This window comes from Lemur catta, chromosome 2 (genome assembly GCF_020740605.2).
Source record: "Lemur catta isolate mLemCat1 chromosome 2, mLemCat1.pri, whole genome shotgun sequence".
Taxonomy (NCBI): domain Eukaryota; kingdom Metazoa; phylum Chordata; class Mammalia; order Primates; family Lemuridae; genus Lemur; species Lemur catta.
In genome coordinates this window covers 1,311,798-1,326,325 of record NC_059129.1, presented here as the reverse complement: position 1 = coordinate 1,326,325, position 14,528 = coordinate 1,311,798, and the positions used below count along the sequence as shown (strand labels likewise).

The window sequence follows — 14,528 nt, the reverse complement described above, 5'->3', positions numbered from 1 at the left end:
TGGACAGCAGGCTAGAGGACTAGGCCCGGAGCGGAAATGGGGACGTGGGGGGCGCGGTGGGACCGCCGACCTCGGGCCGCACCTGCCTGCCCGGCCCCTGCGGGCACAAGGCCCTCAGCACAGGCACAAATGACCACCGAACGACCATGGTTAGATCAAGTATTAGTATGTATTTATGCACAATAAAAACATTTACAAGTTGAACTGGAAATTTAAACAGAAGTTTAACAGCTCTTGTTTATTATATTAAATAACCAAAACACCTTTTATTCCCAAATTGGTAAAGAATAAATAATATAATTTACAATATGGTACAAAAAATAATCAGGAAAGACAAGCATTCTGCTTTATACATACACTGTATATGTATATTTATAATCTATAAAACAAATTCACATCTCAAACAAGCCGAAAACCTTAGATGATATGGCTTAACGATTATTAAAGGAAACAGCAATAATTTCTGCTGTCCAGACCATTCCTAGAGCCAGTTATCCTGTTACAGAACAAAGGGCACAGGTTGCTGTAGTGCTTCCAAGACATGACTTGGGGATTTGCTGTTTCTTTCCTTTTTGTTTTTTCTTAAATTAATCTTTCCTTTTTTTCCTTAAGACAAAGTGCCATATTTCCTCACCAATGCATCTGCTAGATCTCCATGCTTAAAGAGAACACACAACTGTCTTCTTCCTCCCTTGCTCCCAGTGTCTTGTATTCCACAACTTTCTTTGGAGAGCAAGTTTAGATTCACTGGTGTGATCTAGTTAAAGATGCTATTAAACTGAAGAGAACATCCACCCGAAATGGCACCGTACAGAACAGCACAGCACGGGATTCTGGTGCTAAGAAACTGCAGATGTGCGGGAGAGCAAGCAGAGCAACTGAGGAAATGACCCCAAAGATTCCCACTCCCTGAGCAAGTACTCTACACCTATGAGATATAGAAGGATGAAAAAAATGTCATAAAAGCGTCAACTTGCCTCTGCACCTTCTAAAGGATGGAATGCTCTCACTGTACATTCACAATCAAGAATCAAAGCCAGAACACCAACTTCCTTGTCACCAGAGATATTTGGTCTCAATCTTTAGAAAAGATGAATCAGCAGAAAGACCCCAGACAACATTAGAGAGATTAGGGAAAGATTTTTCTAAGAAACTGATCTCATCTTAATCACAACATGCTCAAATGCACAAAGGAAGCCAGTTTCTTACTGAGACTGTTTCCACTGGAAAGGCAGAGGAAGACGCAGGAAGTGGAAGGCCTCTCTGCTTGAGTCTTTTGAAAATTCCAGCCGTTAACAGTTGCCTATGTTTGTACATAAATATAAGGCCAGAAGAGAATGAATCATTTTTCCACTACAACTGACATCATTTCCCCTTTGTATGGAAAATAAATGCATATACTGGTCTAGCTGCTAGAGAAGCAGCAGAATTCTCTGGAATCCTGTCAGTTTTACTCCAGGAGAGATGAGTCAGTCCTCTCTCCTTCCTAAGTTACCTACCCACTGGATGACAACAGCTAGAACCAAGTGGGAGGTGCTGTTAAGTAAATCAGGAGCCTACAAAGCAGATCCCAATCTCCAAGGTTTCCCCATTGGATGTCAGTAGGCAAAGGTGCCAAGCGACACACCACACTGCCTCAGGGTGTTCCCGACAGGCAGCTCAGGCCCCTCTGTCCCTGGTACGGCACACGTCGGCCCTGCGCACTGCTGAGCATCAAGGCTGTGCTGTGACATGGCATCTCTGGCCCAGACTGTGGGAATGTGGGAAGGCTCGGAGTGGCCCCACATCAGCCTGGCGTCCAGCCTACTGCAGACCTGGCAATGGCGGATGCCCAGCAAGCGAGAGTGACTGATCGTCTTCAGCTCAGTGAGATGCTAATTTCAGGAGGCTGACATATTAAGCATGAAACACAAGCTAGTTTAAAGACATTCTGGTCCAAACAGTGCCGCTCATAACCCTTAATAAAGTGGCACCATGTTCCTTTTCATCCCTCCAAGCTCTGGGACTGTTTTTTTTAAGATCTTGTGTCAAAGTCTGAAAGTCTGAAGAAGGTAAACCACCTTCGAGGCAAAAGCTCCAAGAAAAACATGTGAGAAGACAAAAGGAAGCTCCTGCCTGGAAGCTTCCCGTCCTGCAGTGCATGACCGTCTGTGGTCTGGTGGCTGCAGCAGCCGGCAGGACAGCAGGGCTGGGGGCATCTGCCTGCTCGTCTACGCCAAAGGCCTTTCTTCCCCCTTTTCACCGTTCCCTGCACTGTGGACAGGGAGAGAAGCGGTGCAGAGGGCTGGGGCCAGCCCTGAGTGCTGCTGCCTGCCTCACGAAAGGTGGGGGGCAGAGAAAGTGTAGGTTCAGATAGGTTGGAAAAGCCAATCAGCCCCCGCTACTGGGTTGGGGTGAAGTAGGACGGGAGATGGCGGCGCAGGCACCAGCTGCCCAACAGCACAGCGGTGGCTCCTGGCCACACTGGATATGGCTGGACGGTGACTTGTGTGCTTGGAACTCCTGAGGTTGAGAAGGCAAAGGAGCCCTGGTTAGCTCCCTCTGGGAAAGACTGGATGTTGGGCCAGCTGCAGTTGTAACACTGGTCACCTGGGGCTCACGGGGGGAGACCACCAAAAGGGGACGGGTTTGGGGAGCTCTGACTCCCTCTGGACATCTGAACCCTGCATGCCCCAAACAGGGGAGAAAGGGGAGGAGAGAAAGGGGAGCCTCGGGCAAAGGCAGGTGCACGGGACTGAGCAGGTACACCAGGCCTCCCTGCACCAGCGCTAAGGAAAGCAGACAAGGCTCTGAAGCAGAGAAAACTTTGCGACGGCAAGTTTGTCCCAAATGCCGGACAGTAACACACGGAAGCTCAAGAACTCATCAGGAAAGTCTCATCTGTAGTCACATCAGTGCTTAGGGGCCATCGCAGCAGAGAAACATCATCTCAGATCACCAGGGAGAAACCTGCCAAGGGGCATGGGCAGGGAACCAACTAACAGGGACTCTTCTTTCTCTTCCATGTCTCCCTAATTCTTAAAACACAAGAAAAACATTTTCAGCCGGCTTAGCAGGACCACATAAAGTCCACACCACCTGCTTAAGACGTGGTTCTCATCCCCTTCCTGTGAAGGCGGGGCAGCTGCCAGGCGGGAGCACCAGAGGTGAGTGTTTCTGGGCTGGCACTGGCTGCCGCCCCTGACACTCAGACATCCTCTGAGCGTCTGCTCTCTCGGGGTGTGACACCACCAGGCAGGAGCCCAGGCCACACCTGACAGTCCTGCCTAGCACCCTCCCGAGAGAGCAACTCGAAGGTGGCACAGGTTTGGCAGAAGGAATGCAGCAGCGGCCTGGGGGCTCCCCGCAGAGAAAGGGGAGTCAGCAACTCCCCGGCACGCAGCAACTAGGCCAAGGCACACGCTCCCTTCTCAGAAAACAAGCCCACTGAAACGTCCAACACGACAGCTGAGGCAGAGCACGGGCTGAAATGGCACTGCTATGCAGACCCTAACACGGGGCCCCGGGACTGGCCAGGAACTGCACCAAACCACGGCAATTTGTGCTGTCCGCCCTTCCCGAGAACTGGCCCTGGTCTCCCGGGACATCACTGCCCTCTGCTTGTGGGCACACAGCTCATGGCCAGTGGTTCCTGCACGGGGCACACTGTAGGGTGCAGAGGTGCCTTTCTTCAGACCATCTTCTGGGGGTCCTGGGCTCGATCTGTCCTCTCTAGCTGGAGGAGAGTTTCAGCTACCACAAAGGAGGACCCCCAACCCCGAAAGTCCTCCTTTTAGCCTCCAGGATACCCCGTCCCGAGCTGCAGTCACTGGGATAGGTCGCCCACGGGGGGGCCACCCCCACCAGCATCAAACAGAACCTCCCGGCGGCCGGGCTCTGCGATGGACAGCTCCTGGGCCAGGTCGTTGAACCGAGATATGTAGTCGATGCTGTTCTCGTTCATCATGCACACCAGCTGGGAATCCACGACCTGCAGCACAGAGGAGACACGGGGCCACATCAGCTGGCGGCTGGAGGGCCCTCCCAAGGGAGGTGGCTTCCTGTGGAGCGGACAGCTATCTCCCACCGAGTCCCGCTGCTGGAGTCGAGCCATGGACGGCGGCCCAGTGTGCTCTGGAGAACTTCAGAAGGGCCTGTCGTCCACACACACTGCGCAAGGAGCCCGGCACAGCCGACTGCTGCGCGAGCGTGGTGGTGCCCCTCCCGCGACAGTCGTGGAGACTGAGGAGCAGCCTGAGGGAGCAGAGGCAGCGAGGGGACAGCGTTTGCTGGGGAGGGCAGTCGGGGGCCTCCAAGGACTGAAGCCTGAGCAGGAGGCGGGGTACATCCTGAGGATAAGTTGGGGAGCATGTTCCTTTCGGGAGAAACAAGTGCAAAGGCCCTGAGGCGGGAACAGGCTTTGACTGTTCAAAAGCACGAGAGAGGCTGTGGCCATAACAGAGCGAGCGAGGCGGAGTGCAGGGCGGAGAGGCGTGCGCAGCAAGGCCTCAGGATTCGATCCTGCGCACGGCCACGTGGAACCTGCCGTCTTCACTGCTCACCCTCCGCCGCCTGCGCCTGAGCGGAAGCGTACTGCGGACAGGGCCTTTGTTTGCATGTCGTAGGCCCTCGATAAATGTCGATAACCAATGGCAGGCATCATGAATGACTAAGAGGGCTTTGGAAAACTGAGCAGGGCTATGGTATGAACCCAATTTTAAACTTTTTATTAATATTATGGGAAAGGCCAAACAGGTTAAATTTGGTTTTAGCATGTAGAGCAACTGTGACTCTCCCGCCCGTGTTCCACCAGCAGCTTCCACCCTCCTCAACCGGGGCGGGTCCAGCTCCACCTCTCCCCAGGTCCCTCACCCACCCGCGGGCCAGTCCGCAGGTGCTCCACGCCGTGCGTGCGCCTGGGGACTACCTTACAGACACAGCCGCGCCGTACGTGTGGGGTTCTCGTAATGTCCTTGTGCTAAACACTGACCTGCCCTTTCTGCAGGGAAAGATGGGTTTCAGTCACCCAGTAAGGACACCGAGTTTCACCACATGGACCATGTCTTTGCTCCGTGCTGCTCACTTCCACGTGCAACATGTCACCCAGGGGTCTTGGGTGCAAATTCTGATTTGGGGGCCCTGGGGTGGGCCTGAGAATCTGCATTTCTGACTTCTAGGTGTTTCCGCAGCTGGTCTGTGGCCCATTCTTTGAGCAGCAGGGCCACGGCATGGTGTCTCAGACATCTGTGCAGTGCCTGTCCTCACAGGGGCTGGGCATGTACAAACGTGCACGCAAACACAGGAAGGGAGGCACCAGCGCTCCCAGGTGTGCTCCGCGTGGAGAGTCTATGGCCAAGCAGGCCGAGGACATGCTACACACGGTGGGAGGAGACCCACTGCGCTACTGCATCTGCATCTGGATGCAGTTTCCAGTCAGACCACACTTGGCTCTGTGCTCCACAGCCTTTCCCGAAGTTCTTCATCTCAAGATTTGCAATGTATGTTTTTTGAGGTTTTTTTGCTCCATGGTTTTCCTTAACCATCGTCCTACAAATTCCTCAAGAAATACCTCCTACTGTCTCTATACCCGGGACTCTTACAACAGCATGAACCCTTCCAAGTGGCATTCCAGACGGAGGGGTCTCCCTGAGCCTCTCCGAGCACGGCCGCCCTGCACCGGGCACCAGCTAACGCCTGCCTCTTCTTCACTTCTCCAGCAAGTCTTTCGCCCTCGAGCCTGCTCGCCCAGACGCCACTCAACCACCTGGCGGACACCTGGGTGGCTACGAGCAGACAGCCTGGCCACACAAAGGAGGGACACTGCATGTGGTCCAGAGAAGACTGTCACACATGGAGTTCTGCCCCCACACACAGGAGCTGCCATAATGTGCCGCCCACCACTGTCAGCCCGAGTGCGGGAGACGCACGAGGACGGCAGAGTCCTGCAGAACCAACCCAGCTCCACGGGGCCGGCCACAACACACTGCAGGAGACCCTACTGGAAGGTTCCCTGCCGTCAGGATGGGACTGGCGATGACAGAACTGCTTACTGTCACCACATACTCCACAACAGCACTGGCACCTCACAAATCAGGAACCCCAAGAAGCCCAGGGCCACACAGCTGCTGAAGGACACCCTGAGATGGAAGCTCAGCTCCGGCCACCCTCGGAGACCCTGCTCCCCACACGACACCAGGGCCTCCCAGTCTGGATGCCATCAGGGCGCGGCTGGCTGGGAGTCTGTCACCGTGCCACGCGGACGAATGCCAGCCCAGCCAGCACCCTCCGTCCTCAGGAGCAGTCAGAGCCCTGGGCGTGTGTGTGCCACCTCCTGGCATTCCACTCTGGCAAGCAGTTCTCAGTGACCCACAGGTCTGGGGAGGGATCTGGCCACCTTTGGGGCAGGGGTCAGGGGTCAAGTACAGGTGCGAGGTTGGTGCACCTACCTCCGCAACGTCGGCTAGGGACCTGGACACAAATGAGTCCCGGGAGTTTCCATCCAACAAGCTGGGGCCAAGCAAGGAGGTGCCACTGTTGGTCCCAATGGGAGTCGGCAGCATCTTCCGGCTCTTCTCGGGGGAGATGAAGCTTGCTGCAGAGAGGATCAGAGGAAAACACCCTGAGATCCAGCTCCGTCTGACCAGCCCAGCGGGAGGGCCCTGAGGCGGGCTTGCACGAGGTGCCTCGGACGGAACGGACACGGGGTAACTGGCTTTCCCGAGTAACGGTCCCCGGGCACAGGTGCGTGTCTCACTTTCCAGGAGCCCCCAAGTGTCCCACTCTGGAGCCGCTGCCCTGCCCCCGCATTTTGTTCCCTGTGAGGGTCCTCCCTGACAGGCATGCAGGTGGTTTCCGACTGCTCCTGACGCATGTCTGACTCTGCACATGTCTGCACCGACACCTGTGGCCGCAGGAGACGCGGCAGGGGGCTGGCTCCCCGGCAACACCCAGACCCAGGACTCCCAATCGCTCTGGGCCATCAGGCGTGGTGCCACCTTCAGGCTGACTGAGCTCGCTGTGCGCGACACACGGGGGCTGCCTGTGACAACCATCCACGTGCCCTGGCTGCTCCCTAAAACCACAAGGGGGTGGGTCCCCGACATGCTAAGGGGAGCTCTTCCTGCCTGGAAAAGAGGAGCTGGGCGTGTCTTTCCCTGACATGCCCCTTCTGGCCACACTAATACCTGGTACCCCACGAGCAGACAGATGGGGGACGAGGACAAACATGTCCTACGTACTCTCCCGTCTGCAGTTAGGAAGGTGCCACGAGGCAGCTGGACCGTCCACTTCAGAATATCTGACCCCAGAGAGAGGAGCCAACAGTGCAAAGACGGGGACTTCTTTCCTCCTGCCCTCGGCAGGGTCCTGCAGAAAGCCCCAGTGGGGAGGGCGGAAGGGGCCCAGAGAGCCCACATGTGAGGTGATGGGGGCATTCCGTGCCCCCATCAGGCTGTGGGTTACCAGGGTGTACACGCTTGTCAAAGCTCAGTGACCAGGCCGGGCGCGGTGGCTCACGCCTGTAATCCCAGCACTCTGGGAGGCCGAGGCGGGAGGATCACTCAAGGCCAGGAGTTCGAGACCAGCCTGAGCAAGAGCTAGACCCCGTCTCTACAAAAAAATAGAGGAATTAGCTGGGTGTATGCCTGTAGTCCCAGCTAGTCCTAAAAGTTATGCCTAAAAGAAATTAACTCAGAAAAAAATTAACACTTGAGAAACAAGCAGACAGCCCTAGCAGGGCTTCAGCCACAGAGCAACGAAAGCCCCCTCTCCCAGACTCCACCCTGCTGGTCTGGGAAGGGGACTGGAGCCCTCCCCACACGCTCACCAAATAAGCTGCTGAGCGAGGAGTCGGTGGAGTCGCTGGGGTACCACTGAGGGTCGTGGGTGGGAGAGGCGATCCAGTCAGGCTGGGGGCTGCTGGACGGGGAGGGAAGACTCTTGGAACCGTCACTGCCGTTCAGCTTTGCTGGAGAGAGAGGGACCCCTTCACCTGCCCCCCAAAATGCTGGGTCAGAGATGCCGCACGGGAGAGAAATCTGGTCCCTGCTTCCCCATCCCCCACTGAGAAGGGAGCGCGGCCATGCCGCCAAGTGCTGCCAAGCTGGGAGACCCAGGACCCCCTCACTAGGGTGGACAATCTGCTCTCAGGGAAGGATCACAAAGCCTTCGGCAGGGCTTCGTGTGGCAAGGAAGACAGGACACAGAGCAACAACAACAGCAGCAACGAGCGTGGACAAGGCCAGGCCTTCGCCACGATCATGTGAATCATCTCAAGGCACTGACAACAGCCTTGAGTCGCGCTCACTACTCCCAATTTACTGCTTAGCAAAGTGAGGCTCGGAAGTTGGTGACCTGCCCAAGGCCACCTGCTAACAGGGTGTGAGCTCCCGTCTGCCTGAACCCACAGCCTGAATCATACCGGCCACCAACAACCATGCCACCGCTCCCAGGAGCATCGCCCCAAGAGCAGGCCAGGCCCAGGTGCCCCCCCGCCCCGTACCAGTCTAGCCACTTCCTAAACGCTGTGACACCCCCAGGCTGTCCCCTCATACTGCACATCAGCTGGGAAGATGCCCCTCTGGCCGCGTGCTGTGGAGGCCTTGCGGGCCACCCTGCTCTTGCCCCAAGGCCAGGAGCAATCCTACGGAACCACTGCCAGCCTCAGGCCCCACTGCACCCCGTCCCTCTGCACTGCCTCTGCCAGGGCCAGGCAGCACCTTGTAGCTGGCAAGTATCCCATTCGCAAAACACGATAGCTGGACCGGAACATTCCCAGCAAGTGTGGCAAACGCTCAGGCAGCAGGCCAGGCCCCTGATTCTGGGAGGGGGAGAGGCCACCTGCTGCTCACCGTACTGGCCGGAGCTGATGGCGATCTCGATGATGGAGTCGCTGATGTGTGTGGCGGGCTCTCCTTGCGAGAGCGCGTCCTCGGGCGGGCCTGGCAGGGAGATGTCCAGCAGCGCAGAGACGTCTGGTGGGGAGAGCCGGGTGCTGGGGGCCTCTGCTGAGGACAGCGTGGAGAGGCCATTCTGGAGAGAAGCCTTGGGCAGCTCAGGTAAGGAGAGGACAGACGAGCCCTGTGGGGAGACAGGTGCTGTTCAGACACAACCGGCCAATCAGAACCTCTGACGGAAAATCAACCGCAGCTTCACAGCTCGGCGGGCGAGTGGTGCGCAGATCAGAGGCGGTGGGTGCCGCGGTCCCCACCTGCCTGGGGAAGTTAATTCCCCCAAATCCCCGAGAGGGCAGAGTGAAGGGCCAAGCCTCGGAGGCCCGGACCTCGGGAGACAGCCACCTTCACTCACTCCCTCCAGGCAGCAGGACCAGGGGTGGGGGTCAGGGCACTGGAGGGGTCGTGGGGCCGTTTCACTCAGTGGCCCAAGGGCACGCTCTACCTGGAAACTGTCCGTCACTGGCTCTTGATCAGGCCTCGAGGGAACGCTGACGAATGGGTCGCTCGTGCCCTGCAAGACAGCAGGCCCACCAGTGAGCACCGCACGGCGTGCCAGGCACTGCCCAAGCCATCGCCCAGGATAGAGCTCCAGGGCAGGAGCTGCCCCATCCCCCTGGGTCTCCTGACAGCCAGAGGGACAGTCAACAGGTAAGGGTCTAGGCTGAAAATGCTAAGAAGCCACTTTCAGAGTGTGGGCCCTGCGGTGTGACTTTTTGTTGACTCCAAGAGCAAACTCAAGTCCTACCAAGAAGTTTACCTTGAAGCAAGCAGGGCTGGGCTCCCTAGAGTTCTGACAGGGTTGGCCCACCCCCTCCTCCAGGCAGCCCTCAGGCAGGCCACAGCAGACCAGAGAAGCCAGACCACTTGGAGGAGCGGTGAGGAGTGACGGGAAGGCTGTGCAGGCCCTGCCTTCCGCAGACAAGAAACACCCGGTAGCGCCCAGGCAGAGGCCACTGTGCTGAGGGCTGGCCGGCCCGGTCGGTTATCCCCAGACTGAGCCGCCCCCACGTGTCCCGGCTCTAGCTCCCCAGGGCCACGCGGTGCTCACTCACGCCGTGCCTCTGCCCCCGTTCAGACGCTCTCCTCCAGCCCACGGGGTCCGGCCTCCCACAGGTAGGACTGGAGCCCACGTCCGGGCTCCCACCCAGAAGCTGTGAGCGCTGAGTTTCAAGCCCTTCTAAACACACTCACCCCCATGGCGGGGATGGGGTCTCCACTCTGGTGGGCTGCCGTGGAGTCCTGGCCAGAGACGGCTGCTGCTACCTCTTCTGAGGACAGTGGAGAGAGGCCGGACAAGCCCTCGGTGTCCAGGACAGGGAGGGGGCTCCCAGGGATGATGCCTGCACTTTTAGCCGCCAAGTCGATGGCACCTGGCAACAGAAACGACCTTCAAGTCTCTGCTCTACTGACGTCCCACAACGTGTCCCAAGGGGGCTTGGGAACAGCTTCTCCCTCACACCTCATCTCAGTCCAAGAGCCAAGGGCTCCGATGGTCTCTCTGAAGGGTAATGAGACATCATGATTCAAAGAAGAAAACATTAAAAACCCTGTGACAAAAACATCCCTCAGAAACCTCACATGTGGCTGTCACCGTGCAGGTTACACACTTACTGGCCAGGTGACTCGTGGCCTGGGGTGGAAGGACCTTGGGCACGATCGGCCGGGAAAGAGCTGCTTTGGTCAGAGAAGACTGGATGGGCCGGAACGAGCCTCTCCCTGCGAGGGCGAGGACAAAAGCAGACATGTCAGCGCTGCCCGCCCAGGCCTTCCCTTTAGAGCCTTCACAGCCACTGTCAGGGTCACGGGGGTGGAGTCAAGGTGGAAGCCACGGAACATTGCAAGCACTTGCTAACTTGGAGAGTCAGAGGTCACACAGGCTCCCACCAGAGAGAGGAGCTCTGGCACCCACCACGGCGGCACCACTGTGCCTCTTAGGAGCTGCTGAAGGGCTGCGATCACCACTGTCATCCTGGGAGAATGGCCCTTTACGCCATTCTCCGCGAGCTGAGCCACAAGCTCCTCTGAGGCAGTCAGAGCACCCGACCTGGGACTGAGGCTCTGCCGCTGCAGTTTGGTTTGATTCTGCTCAGCTTCCCACAGTTAAACAGGAGCACGAGGAAAAGCAAAGGCAACGGGCATGTATGGGTCTTGCAGTCGGCCAGTGTGAAAACCAAGACTAGTGAAAAACTCAAATCACAGAGTGTGTGCTTGACTAAGGACTCTCCCTGGACCAGGCTGACTTCAAAGAGCCAGGGCCCCACTGAATTTAGACGTAGGAAAGTGTGATTCATACATCCAACAACATATCCGTTCCGCAACACGCCTGACGAGGCATTACATACGGAGAGTGGGCAGCAGACGCTCTGCTGCACGAACGGAGCGAGGTGCACATGGGGCCGGCTGGGACAACACTGGCAGAGGCGCCTCCACACCTCTGGCTGCAGGGCCCATGCCTGGCCCAGCAAAGGCACACCAGGGTGCTTGCAATGTCACCCCGAGAGCCATGGACATCAACGCCTGCTGTTCCCCAAGCACACAGCCACACTCGGGTGAGGAGGAGGAAACGCCGCCCGGGGCACTGGATCCTTACCGGTTACGGAGGAGTTAGACAGGATGGAAAAGGAGCAGACGTTATGGGACTGGTTTTCAGGTCGAGGCAGCAGCGTTCTCTGTGAAGGGAAAATTGCGACAGTCAGAGTGACAAAAAGACTCCTTCCCTACGGAGACCCAGTCACACAGAGAGGGAAGCTCCAAGGAAGAGGGAGCTGAGCACAACCAGGCGAGGCGATGACACACGGCCTGGGCACCCGAGACCGCTCTGTCCTGCGGACGCCACGCCTCAGAGCACCAGGTCCTCTCCAGCACAAACCGGGGAAGCCGGCCTCTCCCAGGGAAAACGTCACAATCATCTCCCTTTAATCCAGAATGTTCTTCTGCATTTGGCTGGAATGCAACTATGTAACTACGGGACGTGGACTCCTAGGAGAGACACCCCCACTCTGGGCTTCCTCACGTGTGGGGTGAAGGAAAGAAAGCTCCTGACTCGTAGCCCAGAGACCCCCAAGGGCACGGGCTGCTCCTCCACGGGGGTCCTGTGTGCGGATAACTAGGCTGCAATGCACTAAGGGCACCCTGGGAATGGTGACAGCCACCACCTAAGAAATTCCACTCATCACTGCAACTGTCAGTCATCCGAGTAAAACAGTAACAAACGGCGTCTGTCAGCCCCACAGTGCCACGAGTGGCTTCAGCCTCCGGGCACACAGCTGCCCTGTGCTCTCGTATGGAGGACTCGGCCTCTGACCCTCAGCGGCCCCCCACGGTGTCAGAGGTCGGGGCGGAGGCACTACTGGGACAGCAGCGGGCAGCGATCCTGCACGTGAGCCACGCACGTCCCGCACCAGCTTCGTGCCGACGGCTGACACGGGGCTCGGCAGACTCTTTCTGTAAAGGGCCAGGCAGGACATATTTTAGGTTTGGGGACCATACTTGACCCTGCCCTTGGGAAACAGCCACAGGCAGTATGGAAATTACTAACTGTGGTTGTGTGCCAGCAACACGTTATATACAAAAATATTAAGTGAAAAGACCGCATGTTGCATGATCCCATTTATAGGAAATGCCCAGAACAGGCCAATCCACAGAGACAGAAGTGACCGGTGGCTGCCAGGGGCTGGGAGGCGAAGGAGGTGTGAGTTCACAGCTACAGTGTTTCCTCTGGGGTGATAATATTCAGGCATCAGACAGTGGCGATGGTTGTACCACCTTGTACAACGACTAAAAACCACTAAGTTATATACTTTAAATGGGTGACTCATGGTGAGTGAACTGTGTATCTATAAAGCCATTTTAAATAGAAAACAACAGTCAGGCTGGACTTGACCCCTGGGCCATAGTTTTCGACACTGGACTAAACAGCCAGAGCGTGCACCCAGCCAGGAATACTTTCCATTTCAAATGCAGAGATGAAATGTTCGAGATAAAAATGCACTAAATTAATCTGAATACAGAATCCCTAAGACTTAGAATGCATCTTTCTTCCTAAGACCTTTCAGGCAATCACTCATTTCTAAATATACTAATCTCAAGAGAGAAAAAGACTTCTAAGAGTCTACAAAAAAACATTAATCCAAAAAAACACACATTTATAAATTTCTAAGGCCATAGTTATTTCAGACGTCCAGCCTCACTTCCCTCATCTCACACCTCAAAATGACAATGTCCTCTTTCTCACGTGCCTCTACTTCCCTGGGCTTCCCCTGGGTCTGCACGTGGCACCTACGGGTCCTCCCAGGTTCATCATCACGGGCTCGTGAGAGGTTGGGCCTCTGGCCAGCCGCTTCCACTGACTAAATATTTGCAAATAGATGTTCTGATCATCCTTGAATACATCCCAATCTGAGACACTATTGGGACATGAATCCCCAAGCAGTTTTCAACGTTGTTCAAAAGTCATCCTTACATTCAGGTACCGTTTAGTTCACTGCTGCCTTTTGTCTTTACCCTATTCACGAGGAGGAAAAGAGGGGCAGGGATTTCCCCCATTTTACACCATGAAAACCTGAGATACAGAAGAAACCCAGTGTGACCTGTCAGCCTGGCCAGGGGGGCCCAGCTGCGAGGCTGGGCACATGCAGACTCGAACGAGGTTCCCTGACCTGGACCACCAGTGGCTTCCGCAGGTGCCGGTTCCGCAATTTCCTGGGCTTTGGCAAAAAGAAATCCGACTGCATCTGTAAGGGAAACAAGACCCGACTCCTGAAGGCGCGTTTTCCATGAACAGGGGGTGGGAGCATCCGGCACGCGGGGCAGCGCGGCCTGCACTTACGCTGATGGAGTTCAGATGCTGACGGAATGTCAACTCTGCTTCTTTACTGGGAGAGAAGAGCTTCCCATGTCGGCTGTTGGGTGGCAAAGTTGTTGGGACAGCAAAAAGGCCACCATCTGAGTCACTGCTTCCTGTGCTAGAGGAACCAGCCACCAAGAGGGGTCTTGGAGGGTTTCGCAAACCTGGAAAAGGAGAAGGGAGAATCAACTCACCTAGCAACGTCTCCAGGGAGTGGAGTCCTACTAGGAAGAAAATCCGAAAGGAATTCTCTTGGCAACCTGTTCGGTTGCCTTGAAAGGAATTTGCTGTATCTCAGTCCCGTAAGAACGCTGATATTCCATCGTTCTCACTGAAATTCTTTGATTTGAGCAGATCACGGGTCTCCTGGACAGGACGGAAGCACTTCACCACTCTGTTCAGTGCCCAGGGAGGGGCAGAGAGTTCGAGGACTTTTCAGAGGCCAAGCGCAGTGGTGAGCACCTGTAATCCCAGGAGTTCGAGACTAGCCTGGGCAACATAGTAAGGCCCCTGTCTCTACTGTTTAAATGAATCAATGAATGAATGAATGAAATCTTAAAAAAGTTTCCAGAGCTAGAAGAGCCTTCAAGGTCACCTACTGCAGACCAGGAACCAGCAAACTTTCCTGGTAAAGGGCCAGACACCCTCCTTGGCGTTGTGGGCACCTGTCCCCGGGGCAGCCCTGTCTGCGGCACACACAGCTGCAGACAGCGTGCAGCGAGCATGGCTCTGCGCCAGTGGGCTGCGCC

At 56.2% G+C, this 14,528-nt stretch overlaps 1 protein-coding gene across 3 annotated transcripts in view; it reads right to left on the bottom strand.

The window, feature by feature from the left end:
- Positions 1–150: 150 nt before the first annotated feature.
- CRAMP1 (cramped chromatin regulator homolog 1) overlaps positions 151–14,528 on the bottom strand; it is a 52,531-nt gene continuing 38,153 nt past the window's right edge. For all 3 annotated transcript variants that reach the window (XM_045541101.1, XM_045541100.1, XM_045541102.1), the window contains 10 exons: positions 13,762–13,943; positions 13,592–13,666; positions 11,524–11,602; positions 10,545–10,649; positions 10,125–10,303; positions 9,376–9,444; positions 8,829–9,057; positions 7,805–7,969; positions 6,426–6,571; positions 151–3,970 (listed from right to left, as the gene is read on the bottom strand). In XM_045541101.1, the coding sequence (XP_045397057.1) occupies positions 3,806–3,970; positions 6,426–6,571; positions 7,805–7,969; positions 8,829–9,057; positions 9,376–9,444; positions 10,125–10,303; positions 10,545–10,649; positions 11,524–11,602; positions 13,592–13,666; positions 13,762–13,943 (1,394 nt within the window). In that variant the 3' untranslated portion in view covers positions 151–3,805. The remainder of the gene's footprint in view (positions 3,971–6,425; positions 6,572–7,804; positions 7,970–8,828; positions 9,058–9,375; positions 9,445–10,124; positions 10,304–10,544; positions 10,650–11,523; positions 11,603–13,591; positions 13,667–13,761; positions 13,944–14,528) is intronic.